Raw genomic sequence first — 20,952 nt, 5'->3', positions numbered from 1 at the left:
AATTTTGCAATCGGACTTAGCGGTTGGGGAGGGGGTGAGGGGCTGGGCAAAAGAAGGAGGAGCAGGAAACGTCAAGAACACGCCCAGGACTTGAGACACCCGCCTTCCAATTTAGCCTCCGGGGCGGGCGCGGCCTAGTGTACGCCCCCAGCAGAGTTTTACATGTTTTATGAACGAACCATAGAGACAACTGGATGACCGGGGAGCCTAGAGAGGACGAAGGCCGCTCCTAGCCGATTTCCGTTTCCGCCGGGGCACTGGCGGTTGGTGTGCATCATGGCAACTGTGGTGAGTGTTGGGTGCATGTGGAGAACTGAGAGCGAGCCTCGTGTGCAGTGAGAAGGAGGCGGCTGGAGAGGACTCGGGTCTGCAGGATGATAAGGAGGGTGCCTGGCTTAGAAGGAGGAGGGACCGCGGGTTCTCGAGTCTGCGGAGGAAGCTGAGGACGAGCCTGGGTCTCAGGACGAGATAGGAAGAGGATGCTTGTGTCTGGGGGAGGAGAGCAAACGAGGAGGCGTGGGTCTGGAGGAAGAGGGCTTCTCGGGGGGAGTCTGCAGAGGTCTGGGGGGGCTGCAGCGGACTCCCTGAGCCCGAGTGAGGACTGGGCGTGAGGTCTCGGGGAGGGCCGGCGAGGGTGCTGAAACAAAAGGAAGAGGACTGCCTGGGTCTGAAGGAAGAGGCAGGGGAAAGCCTTAGAGCCGGAGGGAGCGGGCAGCTGTGCATAAGAAGTAGGCCGCGCTAGGCGGTGGTGGCGCTCGCCTTTAATCCCAGCACTCGGGAAGCAGAGGCAGGAGCATCTCTGTGAATTGAGTTGGAAGCCAGCCTGGTCTACACAGCGAGCTCCAGGACAGTCAGGGCTACACAGAGAAACCCTGCCCAGAAAAAAATAAATACATAAATAAAAAGAACCCTAAGTGCGATGGACGAGGCCTGTGGGGACTCAGATTTCTTCTTTCTCACACATGCACGCGCTCATAGGATACCCAGATACCCGTGAGTGAGTAAGCAGCAGCCTGGGCTGCAGAGTCCTGGCTCATCCCCACGTCAAGTCGCAGAAGCGGCCAGTTCCGCAGGCTTTTGTCCCCGTGTCCTGTGAGGATGGGAGGCTGGCACCCTGAGCTCTGGGGGCAGAGGGTGAGCCTTGCTGTGAGCTTGAGAGCATTTTCCCGAACCTCATACCAGGCACATGTCTGTGTGAACGCACAACCATTTGGACGATAAAACGAGCAAGTAAACGCCAGGAAGTGAGTGAGACCAAACACTCTGGGCCTGCCATCTGCCCCCCAGAGTTCTGGTGCCCTCGGTTCCGCTGTTGAGCCCAGGCAGGTTGTAGGAAGCCAGTGGAGAGTCCGTTGCTGTTACCATGGTGAGGAAGCCGGTGGAGAGGTGGGAGGGAAGCGCCTCACTGAAGCTCGGTCCTTCACGGGGAGAGGCGCCTGGCTGCCGGCCAATGCTAGTTGTCTTTTTCTACTCTTTGGTCACATATGGCACAGATGCAAGGCTTCAGCTACATTTAGGCTCAAGGAAAAGCTTGCCTCAACATTTTAAAGTTACTTTTCAACATATTTTAAATTTATTGTTTGTGTATGAGCTTGTATATGCACCATGTACTTTCAGTGCCTATGGAAGGCCAGGAAAGGGTATTGGATCTCCTGGAACTAGAATTATGGATATGAGCTACCACGTTGGGACCAAACTTGGATCCTGTACAAGAGCAGCAAGTGTTCTTAACCACTGAGCCAGCTCTGCGGCCCTGTGTTTTATTTTTATTTGATGGATGTTCTGCCTCTGTGTGTGTGTGTGTGTGTGTGTGCGCGCGCGCGCGCGCGCGTGTGTGTCACATGCATGCCCGGCTCCCACAAAGGACAGAGGAGGGACTGGAGCTGCAGATGGGTGTAGTTGCTGGGAATTGAACCTACCTGGATCCTCTGGAAGAGCAGCTGTGCTCTTAACCACTAACCTATTTCTTTAGCCCTTGGTTATAGCTGGAAACTGAACCTAGGTCCTCTACAAGAGGAGTAAAGGAACACTTCTAAGCCCTGAGCCATCTCTCTAGCCCCTAAATTGTATTTTATTTATTTTCTGTGTATGTGTGTCTGTGTAGGTGGCTGCTTACCAGTTCACATATGCACATCAGAGGATAACTTGCAGGGGTGGTTTCTCTCATTCCACCGCATGGGTCCCAGAAATCGAATTCAAGTGGTCAGATTTGGAGGCAGGCACCTTTACCTGCTGGTGTCCTCAGTCTCCACCAGCACACCTCCCCTTGGAGGCTTCATTGTCACTCTGACCTGGACTCCTGAGGTCATTCTCTCTTTTCACCTAGGCTCCATTTTCTGACCAGGGCCCTCAGATTGCCAGGAACCACTGGGACAAAGGTCTTACAGACTATGGCAACCTCCAAAGCCTCGTGACAGATCCACAGCCTTCACATTTTGGGGGTGATATGTATAGAATTCTAGCTCCTCCTCCAGGGCATAGAGGCATTTCTTCCTGAGCCCCATTTGGGCACCTGGGAGCCAGCACAACTGGATCTGAGTTCCAAGGGTGTAGCCGGCATGAGCACATAGTAGCCTTTGGTTTTCTTGGTGCCTCAGTGTTAACCTGGGATTCTTCCTCCAGGGTCTTCTGGGCTGTCTGTTGTCTTGGATGTGTGTCGAAGGCGGGAGTTGTAGTTGGTGTTTACAGCGATGTCACTAACGACTTCGTCCACAGCACAAGCGTGACTCAGGCCATGCTTGCTTCCTTGGTCACTTCTCCGTGATGGCAAAATGCCTGACAAAGCAGCATAGGAAGGTGGTGGCACCTTCACTCCCAGCCTGGGCTACACAGAGAGACCCTGTCTCAGAAACAAACAAACAGACAAAAGCAACTTGGAGATGAAAAGCTTTGTCTCATCTCAGCAGCCTGGAGTTCACCCAGAAACTGAAGCAGAGGCCGTGGAGGAACGCTGCCCATTGGCTTGCTCCCCTTGGCCGGCTCAGTCTGCTCTCATACAGTCCAGGACTGCCTGCTGGGTGGCGAGCACTGGCCACAGTGAGCTGGGTCCTCTCTCATCAATTGTCAATCAAGAAAGTGCCCTCTGTGTAACAATCCCTGCTCTCTGGGCCTCGATCTGTAGACCAGGCTGGCCTCAAAGTCACTCACAGAGATCTGTCTGCTTGTGCCTTCCAAGTGCTAGGATTAAAGGTTAGTGCCACCACCGCCTGGCCCCAAGGAGGCAGTTTCTTAATTAAGACTCTAGCTTGTGCCGGGCGTTGGTGGCGCACGCCTTTAGTCCCAGCACTCGGGAGGCAGAGGCAGGCGGATCTCTGTGAGTTCGAGGCCAGCCTGGTCTACAGAGCGAGTTCCAGGACTGCTTCCAAAGCCACAGAGAAACCCTGTCTCGAAAAACCAAAAAAAAAAAAAAAATTCTAGCTTGTGTCAAATTAACCTAAGACCAAAACTGACCAGCATAGAAGGGGTTACTTTATGGGTCACAGTTGGAGGTCATACAGGCCCTTGTGACAGTAGGAGCCCAACACAGCGTCACATTGCATTCTCAGTCAGGAAGCAGCGTGCGGCCAGATGCTGGTGCAGGCTTAGGAAGGGTCTTCCCATTTTACCCAGTCTAGAAAGTCCCTCACAGACATGCTCTGGTTTGTTTCCGTGGTCATTTTACGCTCCATTAAGATGAAATGTCCCAGGATGGAACCCAGTTACTCACAGCAAGGGCGTTTGTGTGGCAGTATGCAGAACTGACCTTGTAGAAGGCAAACTGTCAGGAGAGTTGGACTTCTTGGATGCGTCTCTTTGCTTGCTTGCCGAAGAGCCTTTGTGGAATAGTAGTGTGGGGTCTTACGCTTCTGTAGTGCAGCCAGCCTCCTCAGAGAGTAAATTGGAAGGACTGCATAGTGAGAGACAGGCCGTAACAGCCATAGAGTACCCTGGAAGACCTGTTCAGGGAGGAGGCATGCTGAGCATTGTGGTTTCTTAGGTAAAAATATGACAGATGAGCCGGGCGTTGGTGGCGCACGCCTTTAATCCCAGCACTCGGGAGGCAGAGGCAGGCGGATCTCTGTGAGTTCGAGACCAGCCTGGACTACCAAGGGAGTTCCAGGACAGCCTCCAAAGCCACAGAGAAACCCTGTCTCGAAAAACCAAAATAAATAAATAAATAATATGACAGATGTGCAAGGGTCCACTATCTGGATACTCTTGCTTCACTCCGTAGCTTGGGTAGCCCTGGGTTTAAAGCACTCCTCCTGACTGAGCCTCTGCAGTGGTTACAGACATGCTTCTTATCAGGCACCCCATTGTTCCCACACCTCCCTCCCTAAGCCTTTGGCAACTGTTGCTTTCTATTCCTGGACTTATCTCTTTTGGATTCTACATATAAGAGTCATTCAACATGCAGGCTTTTTAAAATCATGTTTCATTTTATGTGTGTGGCTGTTTTGCCTCCTTGTATGTCTGTGTCTATAACTAGAGTTACAGACAATTGTGAGCCACCACATGTATGCAGGGCACTTAGTCGAGGCCCCGGGAAGATTAGCAGCGAGCACGCCTGACTGCTGGTCCCGCCTGCCGTCTCTGTAGAGCGCGCGCCCCCCCTTCACTTGGCTAGTCGGTGATCTCCCAGGGCGTGTCAGTGTAGGCCTCACTCCTGTATCGCTGAATAATATCCCACAAATGCACCGACCATCCTGCTTGTTCACAGTGCTCACTGAGCACGTGGGTGTGTGTGGCTTTTGGCTCTTGTGCATACTGGTGAGCTTGCTCTGTGGGGATTCCAAGGGCTCAGACATGCTAGGAGGTGTTTACTCGTGCCTCTCCTCTGTGAGGGGGCAGTGTTGGCTGGTCCTTCGGAAGCACAGGAGGCCCGCATAGATGTTTACTGGAGAGCTGGGGACTGTGCCCTTGGTGGGACATAGCACATACTGTGAACCAGAGCACTGGTCTGAGAGTCCCATGGGGCTGGTCACCCTGCCATTAGTGACAGCACAGAGCGTGGGGTTGGCTGCTGTTGGCCTGTAGCCTGCCTGTGAGAGAGAGAACATAATGGATCTCTGGAGGACAGCAGGACCTTGAGGGAGGAGACGAAAGTGGGGCACGTGGGAGTTTTCTTACTTGTTATCCTCCTTACCTGCAGGCTGCCACCACAAAAGTCCCTGAGATCCGGGATGTGACAAGAATCGAGCGAATTGGTAAGTGAGCAGGGTCAGGACCGGGGGAGATCACTGCTGCTGAGTGTCCAGACAGACAGACGGGCAGAGAAGGACATGGTGGGGCCCTGGTCCCAGGCAGTGTTGCCATAGGCCTGGTGCCTCCATGAGGTTTCTGGACGTCTCCTGTGACCCCAGGAGGTTCAGAGTCTGTCACCCTATCCCCTTTGAGGTGACCAAATGTCGGAGCCGCAGCTCACACCTGCAGCAAGCCTGGCTGCAGGGGCAGCTCCGGGGGTCGTGTTGCCCCTGGTGTTCAGTACCTCAGCACCTCTGAGACAGTACAGGGCTGTGCGCTCCACGTACAGGCTCATGGTGCACTCTGAGCCCAGGCAGTGGCTGCTGGCTTCCTGCACCTCAGTTTCCTGACCTGCAAAGTGGAGCTAAGACAGTTGCCCGTTGTGAATGTCAGAGTCACTGAGAGACTATGGGCAGCTGTGGTGGCTGAGACAGAGGGACATGGTTTCCAGGACAGCCTGGGCAACTTGGTGAGACTCTATCTCTAAAACTTAAAGGCCGCCGGGCGTTGGTGGCGCACGCCTTTAATCCCAGCACTCGGGAGGCAGAGGCAGGCGGATCTCTGTGAGTTCGAGACCAGCCTGGACTACCAAGCGAGTTCCAGGACAGCCTCCAAAGCCACAGAGAAACCCTGTCTCGAAACACCCCCCCAAAAAAAAAAAAAAAAGATCTTGCCTCAAAAAAACAAAAGGAAGACACTTAAAGGATGTAGCTCAGGGGTAGACAGCTTGCCTAACATGAACAAGGCCTCAACAGATAGCATCCAATCCAAGGGCAAGCACTGGTGCAGCTGGTCTCTACTGGGTTCTCAGCTGCAATAGGCTCTAGCCCTTTAAACAGGGAAGCATCGATGGCTCATGCTTAAGCCATTGGCCTTTAAGTTTTTTTTCTTTTTTCTTTTTGGTTTTTCGAGACAGGGTTTCTCTGTGGCTTTGGAGGCTGTCCTGGAACTCGCTTGGTAGTCCAGGCTGGTCTCGAACTCACAGAGATCCGCCTGCCTCTGCCTCCCGAGTGCTGGGATTAAAAGTGTGCGCCACCACGCCTGGCCTTGTTTTTCTTTTTGAGGCAATCTCATGTAGGTCGGGCTAACCCTGAACCCACTGTGTAGCTACGGGTGACTTTATACTTCTGATTCTCCTGCCTCTACCTCCTGAAGGTTGGGATCACAGATGTGTACCGCCACACCTGGCTGATGAGTTCTGCTTTATGGAAATGAAACACCCTCCCACTCCCCATGTGTGGGTGGACCCAGTGCTTGCTAAATCTCATCTCTACCAAAAGTGATACAACTCACTTCAAGGGTGGTGGCATAGAGGCGGGTTGTGACTGGGTCTGGTGCCCGTGTCCTTTGAGCTTTATTACAGAGCCAGCAGCTGGTGCACTGGGGCTCCATCCTCACCTCTTCCTGGATGGGGTCTGGTCCCTAACCTGTCTGCAGTCTCTCCCCATCCCTGTGGATGGGCCCAGGAATGGTACTTGTCAGGGTGATGTGGACTGAGCCCTGAGTACCACTGTCCTCCTGCAGTGGCCCTCACTGGTAGTTCTTGCGCCAAGTACCCGGGTCCTTGGAGCCATCCAGCTCTCGGATGCTGAGCTCAGGCCCCTCCCTGGCCTCAGTTGACAGAGGGCAGCCCCTGACTCAGAATCACACAGCATGGCCAGAGCCAGCCGGTGACTCTTCCCTTCCTCCCACAGGCGCTCACTCCCACATCCGGGGTCTGGGACTGGATGACGCCTTGGAACCAAGACAGGTAGAGCTGTGCTGCTGGGGGCTGGGTACGTGGGCTGCTCCTGTCAGGTTGGCAGGGCTATTCCTATCTTCAGACCTTTTTTTTCTTTTGAGTCTTTCCTGTAGATGAGACTAGCTTTGAACTCACAGAGATCCTCCTGCCTCTGCCTCCCAAGTGCTGGGATTAAAGGTGTGAGCCACCACTGCCTGGTTCAAACCTCTTGATTCTACGATGAAGCATTTTTTTAAACTTTTTTTTTTTTTTTTTTTTTTTTTTTTTTGGTTTTTACGAGACAGGGTTTCTCTGTATTGTTCTGGAGGCTATCGGTCCAGCCCAGCCTCGAACTCACAGAGATCCGCCTGCCTCTGCCTCCCGAGTGCTGGGATTAAAGGCGTGCGCCACCACCGCCCGGTAAACTTCTTTTTTTTTTTAATGTTTATTTTATTTATTCTGCCAGCAGAGGGCACCAGATCTCATTATGGATGGTTGTGAGCCACCATGTGGTTGCTGGGAATTGAACTCAGGACCTCTGGAAGAGCAGCCAGTGCTCTTAACCTCTGAGCCATCTCTCCAGCCCTACGATGAAGCATTTCAACCACACACAGTGGTGTACACCTGCGATCCCAGCACTGGAATGCAGAGGCAGGCAGATTTTTGAGTTCAAGGCCAGCCTGGTCTACAGAGCGAGACTCTGCCTCAAAAAGAAAACCAGTATTGTTTTTTGTTTTCCAGCAGGCCGGGTGTGGGCCAGGGTGTGGTGGGGACACATCAGTGTCTCTGGAGGCGATCAGTCACCTTCCATGTCCCTTCACCTCCCCCCTCACTCCAGGCTTCCCAGGGCATGGTGGGGCAGCTTGCTGCCCGGCGTGCAGCTGGCGTGGTGCTGGAGATGATCCGAGAAGGGAAGATTGCCGGGCGGGCCGTCCTCATTGCTGGACAGCCAGGCACTGGGAAGACGGCCATTGCCATGGGTAAGAGGCCTGGCGGGGCAGGTATTCTCCTCTCTGTGGCGGTCAGGGACAGGTTAACTGTTTAACAGGCAGTCGTAGAAACGTCGGGAGGAGGCTGTCCAGGACTTGAGCAGTTACATGGTCCCCTGTCTCCTGGTCTTAACATTTTCTACTTGTTTCCATGTTAGGGCCTCCTTGCATGCCAAGAAGGCTGCTTCAGCTGCAGCCTCTTCCCACCGTAGTCCACTCATGCAGCCGCCACAGCTGCCCTGTGGGACAGCCGTGTGCATTTCTGGTTCTCTCACATGGTCTGCAGAGCAGGCTGGGCTTTGGAGGTTGGTAGTCTCGGCCGGCCTGGAGATCCGCCTGCCTCTGCCTCCCAAGTACTGGGACAAAGGTCTGTGCCACCAGGCTAGAATTGTTTTGTAATTTTTTTGTTTGTTTTTTTTTTTGTTTTTTTGTTTTGTTTTTGTTTTGTTTTTACGAGACAGGTATTCTCTGTATTGTTTTGGAGGCTATCGGTCCAGCCCGGCCTCGAACTCACAGAGATCCGCCTGTCTCTGCCTCCCGAGTGCTGGGATTAAAGGCGTGCGCCACCAATGCCCGGCTTTTTTTTGTAATTCTTAATTTGGATCATTACTGTCTTAATAAAGTGGAGGTTGTGGGGGTGAGGAAGCAGATGAACACTAGACAGACAGACAGACAGACAGACAGACAGACAGCCTTCTCTGCAGCAATTCCCTCGCGATTGAGGGCCACAGCTGCCTCTTTTCCTTGTGGAACTCTGGCCATCCCTCAGAATCCTCCTGGGGCATCTCTGAGGCGCTCTGACCCTCCTGTCTTCTCACTCCCACCTGTGAACCCTGTGGGACCAGGCACAGAGGGAGAGTCGAGCTCTGCCAGCAGTCAGTTGAGAGATAACGCTTACCTAGAGAGGTGGCCGTTGTTCCGTGCCTCACAAGGTGGAAGACTACAGAATGTGGAGACGGAATGACTGGTAGGGCTAGGCCGTTTTCAGGATGTCGGGATGACTGTCGGCGACCTGGGGCCAGCAGCCACAACTGCCTGACCGCTGCTCCACAGGCATGGCTCAGGCGCTGGGCCCCGACACACCGTTCACAGCCATCGCAGGCAGTGAGATCTTTTCTCTGGAGATGAGCAAGACTGAGGCTCTGACTCAAGCCTTCCGCCGTTCCATCGGTGTCCGCATCAAGTGAGTTTCCGTGGGATATCCACTCTGCTTGCCTGATGCCCTGGTCAGGGAGCCAGGGTCTCAGGCCAGTCTGACCCAGGCTCTGTTGTCTGTGCCACCAGGGAGGAGACAGAGATCATTGAAGGCGAGGTGGTGGAGATCCAGATTGACCGGCCAGCCACAGGCACGGTGAGTCTGTGGCTTCTCAGTCCCAACAGCTCCCACGGAACCATACTCACAGCCAAGCTACCTCCAGTCAAGGGCAAAGGATGTCACAGGGCCCGTGTAGATTGAGTGTATCGGCTGAAGAGTTGCTGTGGGCACCAAGAACCAGATCTTTCCTTTCCCCCAGCATCCTTCACTCTGCTTCCAGTGTCACCCAGAGGTGCCTGCCTGGCACTTGGCTTTGTTCTGCCTGGTTGTAGGAGTTTCTGTTTTCTTTTTTCTGTGCTGGGTCAAACCTAAAGCCCCGTGGGTGGCAGGCAGTTGCTCAGTTGTTTCATTTCATGCTTTTAAAGTTATTTGCAGGTGAGGTGGCTAAGTGGGAACTTGTTGCGAAGCCTGGTGTGAGTTCAGTCCCCATCACCCACATGATGGGAGGAATCCAACTCACTGGTTGTCCTCAACCTACACTTGTGCACGTGCACCCATGTGTCTGGACAAATGTGATTTTTTTTTTTTTTACATTTAGAGAGTAAATAATAGGTTCCCCTTCATCCTGTTTTATGAGGGGAGATTGCACAGGGCTCTTGGAACTTCTCTGCTGCAGGAGTTGCTAGGGTGGAACCCTCCCGCATGCGCCGTGTGAGCCCTCCACAGCCGCGCTCTTCACCAGCCATTTCAGAGCGAGTGGTTTGGTGGCAGTGCACTCGGTGTGTCGGGGCCAGCGCCTGAGCCATGCCTGTGGGAGAGCGGTCAGGCAGTTGTGGCTGCTGGCCCCAGGTCCTCATGCTTGCACAGCAAGTGGTCTTATCTGATCTCCGGCCCTCTGCCCAATTGTGTTTCCCTTTGGTATAGGGTCTCATGTGGCCTAGACTGGCCTTGAACTTATTATATAACTAAGAGTGACTGAGTTTCTGATGCTCCTCCTCTTAGGCATCACCATGCCCTGGTTGTGCACTGCTGGGGAAGGACCCGGGGTTCTTGCATGATAGGCAAGCCTTCTGCTGAGCCAAATCTATATCCCTATTGCATTCTGAGGTAGGGTCTCACACCCAGGCTGACTTTGGCCTCCTGAGCGCTTTTTCCAAGATTTTGTATGTGTTTATCTATGAACTTTTTTTTAAGGTTTATTTATTTATTATGTATACAGTGTTCTGCCTGCATGTACCCTTGCATGACAGAAGAGGGCACCAGATCTCATTATAGTTGGTTGTGAGCCACCATGTAGTTGCTGGGAATTGAACTCAGGACCTTTGGAATTGCAATCAATGCTCTTAACCACTGAGCCATCTCTCCAGCCCCCTATGAACTTTTTTTGTTTTGTTTTGTTTTTTGTTTTTCAAGACAGGGTTTCTCTGTTTTGTTTTGTTTTCTTGTAGGCTGTTCTGGAACTCGCTCTGTAGATCAGGCTGGCCTGGAACTCAGAGTTCAGCCTGTCTCTGCCTCCCTAATGCTGGGATTTTTGTTTTGTTTTGTTTTTTGTTTTTCGAGACAGGGTTTCTCTGTTTTGTTTTGTTTTCTTGTAGGCTGTTCTGGAACTCGCTCTGTAGATCAGGCTGGCCTGGAATTCAGAGTTCAGCCTGTCTCTGCCTCCCTAGTGCTGGGATTAGAGGCGTGCGCCACCAATGCCCGGCTCCCTATGAACTTTTTTTTAATGGCTCAGCAGTTAAGAACGTGTACTGCTCTTCCAGAGGACCCGTGTTGGGTGGCTCACGCCAGTTACTTACAACACCAGTTCTAGAGATAAGCTGAGCTCTCCATTAGCACCCCCCACCCTTTTATCGTGCCACCTACCCTACAGGGGCCACCTACCCTACAGGGGCCACCTACCCTACAGGGGCCACCTACCCTACAGGGGCCAGAGGCCGACCATGATTTCTGAACGAGGCCCGAGTGGTCTAAAGCCTGCTTGTGTCCCTGAGGGCAATGTGTGGGTTGCTTTGTTTGTTTGTTTTGAGACAGGGGTTTTCTGTATAGCTCTGGCTGTCCTGGAATTCACTTTGTAGACTGGGCTGACCTCAAATTTAATTAGCTTTTTATAGGAGGTTTTCTGGTTTGTTTTCTTTTTGATTTATTTAGCATGTGTAGAGGTCAGAGGACAAATGTGGGAGTAGGTTCCTCTGCCGCTCTGGTTCCAAGTTCATGTGATCTGCACTCCAGGCTGCTTTGCTGGCCCCGTTTCCACTGTTTGTTTGTTTATTTGTTTTGTTTTTTGAGACAGGGTTTCTCTGTGTCTTTGGAACCTGTTCTGGAACTCGCTCTTGTAGACCAGGCTGGTCTCGAACTCACAGAGATCCACCTGCCTCTGCCTCCTGAGAGCTGGGATTAAAGGAGTACGCCACCACCGCCGGCTTTCAATTGTTTGATTTTTATAATCAACAAAAACACTTTTTTCTACAGTGGTAGATGCTCAGGAGGCTGAGGCAGGAGGTCCTATGAGCCCAGGGATAATGAAGTGAGACTCAGCCTCAGAAACATGAGAATAGAGCTGAGGACGTGCAGCACAATGGCAGAGGGTCAGCCGGGGGTCAACGTGAGAGCCTAGTGGCGTAGCTTGGTGGCACAGCACTGGGCCCAGGGTTCCAGCCCCAGAGGTACAGGGGGGAAATACCTTTCGTTTGGGCATGAAAGAACCACGTTAGGGGCCAGAGAGATGGCTCGGCTGTTAAGAGCACTGGCTGCTCTTCCAGAGGTCCTGAGTTCAATTCCCAGCAACCACACGATGGCTCACAACCATCTGTAATGAGATCTGGTGCCCTCTTCTGGCCTGCAGGCAGAACATAGTATATACAATAAATAAGTACAGAAACAAGCCAAAAAGAGAGAGAGAGAGTCATGTTAGCATTCGGTACTTCCCTCCACTCTTTGTGGGCAGGATCTGAGGTAGGATCTCACACAATTGCACAGCAACACTCATTGGAGGGTACATCTTGGCACCCGTGTAACCACATTCTGAAGCCATCCCTTTCACGAACCTCCTTTTTTATTTATTTATTTATTTATTTATGTTTTACGAGACAGGGTTTCTCTGTATTGTTCTGGAGGCTGTTGGTCCAGCCCGGCCTCGAACTCACAGTTATCCGCCTGCCTCTGCCTCCCGAGTGCTGGGATTAAAGGCGTGCGCCACCACCGCCCTCCACGAACTTCGTATGCCACACCAATTTTGAGGCTGTGGTCACAAAGGGGTGAGGTTGTCTAAGCGTTTCCGGGTGTGTCCCCTCAGGGATCCAAGGTGGGCAAACTGACCCTCAAGACTACGGAGATGGAGACCATCTATGACCTGGGCACCAAGATGATCGAGTCTCTGACCAAGGACAAGGTCCAGGCCGGGTGAGCCGCTGGGGCCTGAAGGTGGCTGGGGTAGTGAGAGTCCTCTCGCTCTTTTTTGTTTTGTTTTCCAAGACAGGGTCTCTCTGTGTAACAGTCCTGGCTGTCCTAGAACTTGCTTGTAGACCAAGCTGGCCTCGAACTCGCGGAGATCCGCCTGCCTCCTCCTCCTCCTCCTGCGTGCTGGGACTAAGGGTGTGGGCCACCTCTGTCCAGCCTCTCAGTCTTTGCTGTTGCTCCCTCAGGGATGTGATCACTATTGACAAGGCCACTGGCAAGATTTCCAAACTGGGCCGCTCCTTCACACGCGCTCGAGACTACGATGCCATGGGCTCCCAGGTACCCGCACGGGGTGTTCCCTGTCTTTTGCTACATCGTGGGTTTGGATGCGGTGTGGCCCGGTGCCTGTGCCCTGGCTGCCCTCACACCTGCCCTCGCCCTGTAGACCAAGTTTGTGCAGTGCCCAGACGGGGAGCTGCAGAAACGCAAGGAGGTGGTGCACACCGTGTCGCTCCATGAGATTGATGTCATCAACTCCCGTACTCAGGGCTTCCTGGCCCTCTTCTCAGGTCAGCTGCCCTCGAGGCCAGCCCCTCCTCCCTTGGCACAGCCCGCCCCCCCGGCTTCTCTGCCCCTCTCCTGGCACTTCCGTCGTCCTCCCCAGCCCTGCTGCCTGCCTCCCGGTCTCCACTGCGGTTTGTCCTTCCCGCTTTGCCCTGGCATCGTCTGGCCCTACTCTGTGGCATCTGTCTGTCTCTGTCTTTGCCTGGCCCTGGCCCTGGCCCCAGCCTCCAGCTGCACTGATGCCCCCGTCTCTGACAGGAGACACAGGGGAGATCAAGTCAGAAGTCCGGGAACAGATCAATGCTAAGGTGGCCGAGTGGAGGGAGGAGGGCAAGGCGGAGATCATCCCTGGGGTGAGTGAGCAGAGCCCGGGGGGCGGGGCGGGGGGGGTGAAGGTGAGCCTGACCTGCGCCCCAATGGCTTCCAGGTGCTGTTCATCGATGAGGTCCACATGCTGGATATCGAGAGCTTCTCGTTCCTCAACCGGGCCCTGGAGAGTGACATGGCCCCAGTCCTCATCATGGCCACCAACCGAGGCATCACCCGGTGAGCAGCCTCAGGTGTCTGGGTGAAGGACACTCTGGCAGCTTGAGCATAAGTGGACCGTCTGCTGAGTGCTGTGCTTGGTTAACCTAGCGTGTCCTTCCTGAGTTTGCCTGTATGTTGCCCTCACAGATGCCCAGGAAATCACCTGTGCTGAGCACAGGGGCATCTGTTAGACGGGTCACGAACTGCTGGGATTAGGCGAGTCACTCAGCCCCAGTAGTGTTGACCTAAAGATACTGTGGAGTACTGGGCATGGTGGCACCCACTCCACCAGTAGTCCTAGGACTCTGTAGGCTGAGACAGGAGGATTTTGAGTGCTATACTAGCCTGGGCTACATGAGACCCTTTTCTTTTCTAACAAAAACAAAAAACAGGTCTGAAGCAATGGTTCCCAGGTTAAGAGTATGTACTGTTCTTGCAGAGGGCCTGAGTTTGGGGACCCAGGAGGGACAGGGCTCAGGGTGCCAGGCTCCCTCTGGTGGTGGGTCCTGAGCTTCATCAAGCATATTCGCCAGTCTTAGTTTTCCATGGCATCCCCCTCTTGTAGAGTGATGTGTATATGTAGGCAGGGGGTAATGGGCGATTGTGAATTCAGGTGTGTGCAGAACCCAGAACAGCGCGTCAGGTCCCTGCAGGTGGACTTTCAAGCACGTAAGAGCTGCCCATTGTGGGTGCTGGGAGCCTAGCTGGGCCCTGTGTAAGAACAGTGTGTTCCTGAGTATCTGTGCAGCCCTGTTTCCTTTCCCACTGAGCGTGTGTGTGTTTACGTGTACGCACAGGTGCCGCGGAGTGCGTCCTGTCCCCTGGAACTGCAGTTAGATACGGTTGTGAGGAAGGCAGAGGGCAGACAGCACTGACCGGCTGTGGCCTGTCAACCTGGCTGTCTCTGCTCTTCACCCCATGTCCTGACTCCCGCTTCGGCTAGCAAAACTCATCAACTTGCCCAGGCCATAGGTTTAAGGTGGCAGGGTGGGAGGAGAGGCATCTTTAGGCCAGCGCACACAGGGGAGCCAATCCTGAGGCCTCTCTCTGAGGGAGGGGCTGTTCCCAAGCCCTTCGTCATCTGAGGTTCACCTGCAATCCCCAGTCACTGCGCCAGCCTTCTCTCCGGTCCTGGAAAGTGCATGAGTGCTAGTCTGGACTCTGGCGACTGTCCTGAGCCACCTCCAGGAGAACATCATCATATTTGTGGCTAAACTGCCTATGACTGGGTCCCAATGCCCACAAGAATTGCCTGAGCAGCAGGGTACAGGAGGGCCAGTAGCCCCGCTGGGGAGGGCTGTGCTTACAGGTGGTAACAGCCTGTGCTCACAAGTGGGCTGGTGGCCCGCATGGTCTCCCGGAGCATTGGTTAACAGTCCTCCCCGACCCCCAGGATCCGAGGCACCAGCTACCAAAGTCCCCACGGCATCCCCATCGACCTTCTAGACCGCCTGCTCATTGTGTCCACCTCCCCCTACAGTGAGAAGGACACCAAGCAGATTCTACGCATCCGGTGAGGCTACCCCAGCCCCTTTAGAGGGGCCACAGATTGGATGGGAGGGATTCACCCAGGCCTCTGCCTCTGAGAAGACTAGTTTGGCACACTCCCAGTGTGGGGAGCTCCGGGGCGGGGGTGTGGCTCTGAGACGTGTGGCCCGTCTTTGGGGATGGTGGGGTGATGTGCATTCTGCCCACAGCTGTGAGGAGGAAGACGTGGAGATGAGTGAGGACGCCTACACAGTGCTGACCCGCATCGGGCTGGAGACCTCCCTGCGCTACGCCATCCAGCTCATCACAGCAGCCAGCCTGGTGTGCCGGAAACGAAAGGTAGGCTGGCGAGCTAGCCTGGAGGACGGCGGGCATGGCCCTGGGTGCCCTATCGACCATGGCACATGGGCATTTGGTGGGGACTGAGAACCACAGCAGTCTTAGAGGAAGAAGCTGGGGGGGGGGACAGGGGACACCCATGACCCTAAGCTGACATGAGCTAAGTCCCACTTGTCCCCAGGGCACAGAGGTGCAGGTAGACGACATCAAACGTGTATACTCCCTCTTCCTGGACGAATCCCGCTCCACACAGTACATGAAGGAATACCAGGATGCCTTCCTCTTCAATGAGCTCAGTGAGTCCCCACCCAGGCTGCTGCCACTGTGGGGAGGGCTACATGGGGACCCTGGACCTCACTCGCGTCTGGCTTCCTCTCCACAGAAGGCGAGACAATGGACACCTCCTGAGCTGAGACCCCAACCCTTCCCGCCTTGTTTTCTACAAGTTCTGACACTGTGACTGTATAAAATGGTTGTAAACTAGAGCCCCGCTGTGTCCTCAGAGCCCACAGAAGGACCCCGGCCGGCTGGGTGCAGTTGTAAAGCCTTTATTGGAGGGACGGTTGGAACACCTGCCAGCTCCTTGAGATAGAGGCGTTAGGGGTGCGCCTCAGAGGAAGAGGAGGCCAGGGAGGCGGGGGAGGTCACAGGCCAATGGTTGAGCTCTGGGACCTCCGCAGTCAGAGCTACTGAGACGGCAGGGCCCGCAGCGGCAACTGAGGGCCACAGGGAAGGAGACCATGGGGTCCACCCCCGGCGGGCAGCCAGGGAGGCGGACAGATGCGAAGTGTAGCTCACGGTAGGTGCACACGGGCTGGGGCACAGGCGCCAGGGCAGCTGGCAGCACTCGTACCTGGAGCCAGGGAGCAAAGCAGTCATGAGTGCTCCTGTCCACCTCCAAACCCCCACAGGAGCCATGACCCCTGCCCGGGTGCCATCCCCTTTGACCCCACTGCCACCTCCTGCCTTGGGTCTAGCTGAGGTGACAGAGCTTTGTGTCCAAAGTGGGGTCCCCAGGCCATTTGGTGAGCTCACCATGCTAGGACAGTAGCCGGCACAGATGCTGGTGGTGAAGGTGATGCAGACCGGGCAGACGTCATTCTCTGCAGCCAGGGTTGCGTTGACAGGCCGGCACAGTGGCCGCAGCGGGCCCCTGGAGGCCCACACCACACCGTGGCCCAGTAGCAGCCATAGCAGCAGCCCCTGGGACATAGTTGTGCCTCAGTCTAACTGGGCTTTCCCTCCCAGACTCCGGACCAGGATATAGTATAAATCCTGGCCTTAGGGGCCCGTCACCTGCCCGCAAATTCCTTTCTGTGCTGCTTGAGTCCACCAGCCAGGACACCACCACCCCCACAGGTTACAGGGCTGCCCTTCTTTCTGTACCAGCTGGAGTCTGGTGGGATTGGGAGATGCCCTGGGCCCTACGCTCTTACCTGGAGCCTCCCCATTCTTGTTGCCTTCCTACCTTGGCCACCTGATTTTATACCTGCGGATTGTGGGGGTGGCAAGGCCACCAAGCAGCGGCTGTAGGCTTGGGTAACCTAGACACTAATCTCTTTGGGGGCGAGAGACAGACAAGGTCAGGGAAGCAAGGGACCAGCTCTAGTGTCACAGTAATTGGCCCCACATTCAGCCCAGGTGTCTGAGCATAGCCAACCTTGAAGAGCAGGAAGGATCCTTAGGTCCTTCACCCCATCATGGGAGTATCCTCACGCTCATTCCTCAGTGCAACCTTCTAGGAAGGAATAGCTTCAGCGTGAGGTTCCCTCCATGCCCAGTGAACCTACGAATTTATACCCAGACACTTCCAGCAACCGCCCCTCACCCAACTCCCTAATCAGGATGCGTGGGTCCAGAAATGGGTATGATTTCAGCTGTAAAACTCCTTGATCAGTAAGCTCCACCTGGAGGAGCATGGGGTACGCCCGGGTTGGCCCGCCCACAAATCCGATTCTGGAGTGTGTGTCTGCCTGGAGGGCGGGGCTCACACATGCTCACACCAGCTCTGCCCTGCCACTCCCATAGCGGGAGTTTTCAGTGCAGTAGGCCTTAGGCACGCTGTAGATGCCAGGCACTGGCTTTGAGTGGGGGCCTCCCCAGGGTGCGTCTATTGGGCAAAAGCGGTCCAGCCTGCGGAGCGGGTGCACCAAGGGCCCATAAGATTCTTGAGTCAGAGGCAGGGCACCCAGGTACGGCACGGCCGATGGCACTGGGCGTGCACGGGCTAGGCGCTCCTTCAGTTGACCGCCATGCAGCTTAAGGTGGCAGGGGGCTTGTGACTTCTTCAGCCACTTCCAGCAAATCACTGTTTCTTGGCCGAGGTATCCAGGCAACTCCTTCCTGTGGGTGGGGCAGAGGGTGAGTAGGACCAAGAGCAGTAGAGTTGGGGTTTCAGGGGCCTCTAGGACCTGGAAATGGGCCTTTGCTGCCCTAGAAGAGGCTCTGGATCCTGAGCTGAAGGTCTCAGCTTGGGTCAGTACTGTGGTTCCTGTATCTGCAGTTGGAACTGCTGAGGAGAGGGGCCGCTCCTACACCAGAACCTGCAGGCCATAGGCGCACCTCGAGAAGTCGCGCACGGTGGTGGTCAGATAGGGCTGGAGGCGGCCCAGGATGCCCATCTTGCTCACTGGAAAGGGCTGGCCAGCCAGCTCTGGGTTTCTCGTCCAGGGGATTAGGGCCTGAGAAGTATTGGGAAAAGAAGTGGACAAGAGATTGGGCGTACACCATCTACAAAACTCTCCCGCTAGTCCCAGGCTTTGTGCCTCAAATCAGGGTCCTGGGGTGTCTCTGCACCCATCCAAATACTTGCTGGCCAAGAGTCCAAACTCAAGCTGCAGCCACACCACCTTTCCAATTCCCCTCCTAGCCTAAACGGTTACCCTGACACTGGACAGCAATGCCACCTAACTGCGTCTGCTAACCTGACCCTGTCTCAGAATATTCTCCAACTCTGAGGAGCAAAACTTAGTTCATTGCACCAGCACCCCACAGCCTCGAAGCAACATCAAGCTGTATCCTCCAGACCCTAAGCTTCAGTATCCTGACCCTAAGCAATACCTTTCAGCTTCACCCTCGAGTGCAAGCTTCCTCTGGGCAACCCAGGCTCCTTCCCGCAGTGCCCAATCCCTCTCTACCTGGGAAGGGCCTCCGCGGTGGTGGTCGGTGAGCTCCAGGGGTTGGGGCTCCTCAAAGAGAGGGGCACTCTGGTCCTGACTTGGCAAGTCCCTGTACTGTTCCTTCATCTCGCTGATCTGGTATTTTGTGACATCCCAGCCCTTGTGTCTTCTTAGCTACAAGCAGGAAGACTCAAGATGAGTAAGCAGGGGCTCCATTGTCCAGCTCTCCATCCCCCGGGCTGCAGGATCCCAGAGGCCTACCTTCTCTGCCAAAGATTTGATCCCTAGTGTCCGCCCAGGGTCCTGGTGCTCTGCTGCCCTGGGCTGAGCACAGGGCCCACCGTGTGTCTTGGGCACGTTTGCGGAGCCTGAGGTGGTTTCCCATCTGTTGATGACTTCGTCAAAAGAACATACGCGTGGGACGTGCTTCCCGGCTGCGGGCAGAGTTGCCCCGACCGTAGACTGGGGAGAAGGCGTGTAGTTCAGCCAAAAGACCCAAGGAGCCTTCCTCTTCCCCCAGCTCCTGGCACGCAGGCTCCCATGCCCCGCCTCCTTCAAGACAAGCGCCTAACCCTAGTCCCTTACTCCCAGCACACAGGTTTGTGGACTGCCCCCTTTCCTGCCTCGAACTCTGCCCTGACTCCTCTCACCTGTAGAGTAGGCGGAGGAAAGTGCGCCGTTGGGATCCTGTGGTGGGCGACCCCGCTGCTGGTTAAATGCCAGCTGGGCCAGGTTCCAGGAACCTCAGTTTCAGAAATGGGGGACCAAGGGGGCCCATATCGCAGAGCTAGGGTTCGACCTGCCATGGTTCTCACTCAGAAGCCAAGAAGCGCGGCTTGTGGTGTGGCCGTTGCCCCTCGTAACAGACCCGCCCACCCCGAGCCCAGCCAATGGTGTGGGGAGGGTTCGGGAACCCAGACTAGGGCTTTGAGAGAGGAGGATGGAGGAGACCCTAGGAAAGGCCCGCACAGAAACAGATACGCGGAGAGGGGTGGGGACTCCAAGAGAGGAGGGGGAAAGAAAAGGAGGGCAGGGGAGGGGACACAGCAGACTGCGGAGACAGACTGACTCGGGGAGGGGAGCCAAACGCCCTTTCCTGCGGGGCCCCTGGCCCTTGGGCTGCCTCCTCGTCTGCCAGGCCTGCCCAGCGCAGGGTAACAGTTTCCAGACAGCTCTTTTCCATGAAAGATGAAGGGCGAGCGTCCCCAGTCCTGCCTGCCTTTCATTTGGCTGAAAACTTCCACCTGGGTATGGGGGCTGGGGGGACGGACGGAAACACTTAGAAAGGAAAGGGGGCTCCTCACGCACAGAAAAGAGACAGGAAGTCAGAGAGACTGAGGGGGGGGGGTTAGAGGGTGGGAATAGGGCCACCCTCGGAGGGAGCATCAGGGGAAGATTCTGCCCAGCCAGTGGTCCAGGCTCACTCAGGGTGGGAGAAGCTGGCCTCCAAAGACTGTTTATACACCTCCCGTGGTGGCATAGGCCTGTTGCTCCAACACAAAGGTGGTTGAGTCCAGCCTGATCTACTTTAGAGAGACTCTGTGTCACAGGTGTGGTTGCACACACCTGTGACCCGGGCACTCAGGATGAAGGTGGGGCTGAAGAGATGGATCAAGTTAAGAGCGCTGGTCGCTCTTGCAGAGGATCCAGGTTCAGTTCCCAGCACCCACGTGGTGCCCCACAACCATCTCTGACTCCAGGTCCAGGGGATGCAATATTCTGTCCTGGCCACTGCAGACACCGCCATGATGCACATCATACATGAAGGCAAATCACTCAATACACACAAAGTTAAAGAAATCTTTTTAAAAATTAAGGTCATATCAGCAACATGTTCCAGTTCTAGGCCAGCCTGTGCTTCATGAGAACCTGCCCCAAAACATAAAAAAAAAGGTTGGGGGGGGGGGTCCTGTTGATAGCATGCTTGCCAAAGTACTGGGTTCCAACCCTAGAACCACATAATTATAATGCCAGCACTTGAGAGGTGGGAGCAGAAGACAGATTTCAATGCTTAAGTGAGTTCAAGGCCAGCCTGAGCTTCACAAGACTCAGAAATCAAAGCCGAACAAAAGCAGACGAGGTCTGCTGTGGATTTTGGTGCCCAAGCCTGCGTGCACACTGGATGCTTGCCACTCAAAGCAGAGTGCTGTGGCCAAGCCAGCGCCTGCCCACCTTGGCCAGGTCAGGCTCCCCATCTAAGCCCAGGCTCCCAGGTGCTCCGAGGCCTTTCTTCACTCACCACACCGTCAAGGTTCTGGGTGCGGCTGCTTCCACCGTTTTCCATCTGAGCCCCCACCCCTGTGTCCCTGCAAGTTTGTCTGTATAGCCCAG

General features: G+C 54.9%; 3 protein-coding genes across 4 annotated transcripts; 1 reads left to right on the top strand and 2 right to left on the bottom strand.

The window, feature by feature from the left end:
- The first annotated feature begins 10 nt into the window (after positions 1–10).
- On the top strand, positions 11–15,987 carry Ruvbl2 (RuvB like AAA ATPase 2). The gene is made up of 15 exons (XM_005084717.4): positions 11–288; positions 5,132–5,186; positions 6,918–6,973; positions 7,782–7,923; positions 8,986–9,115; positions 9,217–9,283; positions 12,480–12,586; positions 12,829–12,922; positions 13,029–13,152; positions 13,406–13,500; positions 13,575–13,693; positions 15,069–15,188; positions 15,373–15,502; positions 15,684–15,798; positions 15,885–15,987. The coding sequence occupies exons 1-15, from the start codon at positions 277–279 to the stop codon at positions 15,908–15,910; spliced, it is 1,392 nt and encodes a 463-aa protein (XP_005084774.1). The 5' UTR covers positions 11–276; the 3' UTR covers positions 15,911–15,987.
- Positions 15,988–16,034: 47 nt separating this feature from the next.
- Lhb (luteinizing hormone beta polypeptide) lies at positions 16,035–17,219 on the bottom strand. 2 transcript variants are annotated; one of them, NM_001281370.1, is given in 3 exon segments: positions 16,035–16,355; positions 16,538–16,705; positions 16,939–16,960. In NM_001281370.1, coding segments are annotated over 3 exon segments (426 nt in total). In that variant the 5' UTR covers positions 16,954–16,960; the 3' UTR covers positions 16,035–16,112.
- Positions 17,220–17,368: 149 nt separating this feature from the next.
- Positions 17,369–19,485, bottom strand: LOC121132740. Its single transcript, XM_040736175.1, has 5 exons — positions 19,272–19,485; positions 18,883–19,083; positions 18,640–18,795; positions 18,065–18,183; positions 17,369–17,845 (listed from the first exon to the last, which is right to left on the bottom strand). The coding sequence occupies exons 1-5, from the start codon at positions 19,425–19,427 to the stop codon at positions 17,500–17,502; spliced, it is 978 nt and encodes a 325-aa protein (XP_040592109.1). The 5' UTR covers positions 19,428–19,485; the 3' UTR covers positions 17,369–17,499.
- Positions 19,486–20,952: the final 1,467 nt, after the last annotated feature.

This window comes from Mesocricetus auratus, unplaced genomic scaffold (assembly GCF_017639785.1).
Source record: "Mesocricetus auratus isolate SY011 unplaced genomic scaffold, BCM_Maur_2.0 Super-Scaffold_100054, whole genome shotgun sequence".
NCBI lineage: Eukaryota > Metazoa > Chordata > Mammalia > Rodentia > Cricetidae > Mesocricetus > Mesocricetus auratus.
Note: the sequence above shows the minus strand (reverse complement) of the source record. Positions and strands in the feature narration are given on the sequence as shown.

Excerpts from the sequence above, each read along its gene's own strand:
- Ruvbl2 (XM_005084717.4), top strand. Across the intron at positions 7,924-8,985 it reads GAAGACGGCCATTGCCATGG|GCATGGCTCAGGCGCTGGGC; the intron begins GTAAGAGGCCTG and ends GCTGCTCCACAG. Across the intron at positions 15,799-15,884 it reads CTTCCTCTTCAATGAGCTCA|AAGGCGAGACAATGGACACC; the intron begins GTGAGTCCCCAC and ends TCCTCTCCACAG.
- Lhb (XM_040735992.1), bottom strand. The coding sequence starts at position 16,714 with ATGTCCCAGGGGCTGCTGCTATGGCTGCTACTGGGCCACGGTGTGGTG. Across the intron at positions 16,356-16,537 it reads CCGGCTACTGTCCTAGCATG|GTACGAGTGCTGCCAGCTGC; the intron begins GTGAGCTCACCA and ends CCCTGGCTCCAG.
- LOC121132740 (XM_040736175.1), bottom strand. The coding sequence starts at position 19,427 with ATGGCAGGTCGAACCCTAGCTCTGCGATATGGGCCCCCTTGGTCCCCC. Across the intron at positions 18,796-18,882 it reads TCAAATCTTTGGCAGAGAAG|CTAAGAAGACACAAGGGCTG; the intron begins GTAGGCCTCTGG and ends TCCTGCTTGTAG. Across the intron at positions 18,184-18,639 it reads ACCGCGGAGGCCCTTCCCAG|GCCCTAATCCCCTGGACGAG; the intron begins GTAGAGAGGGAT and ends AATACTTCTCAG.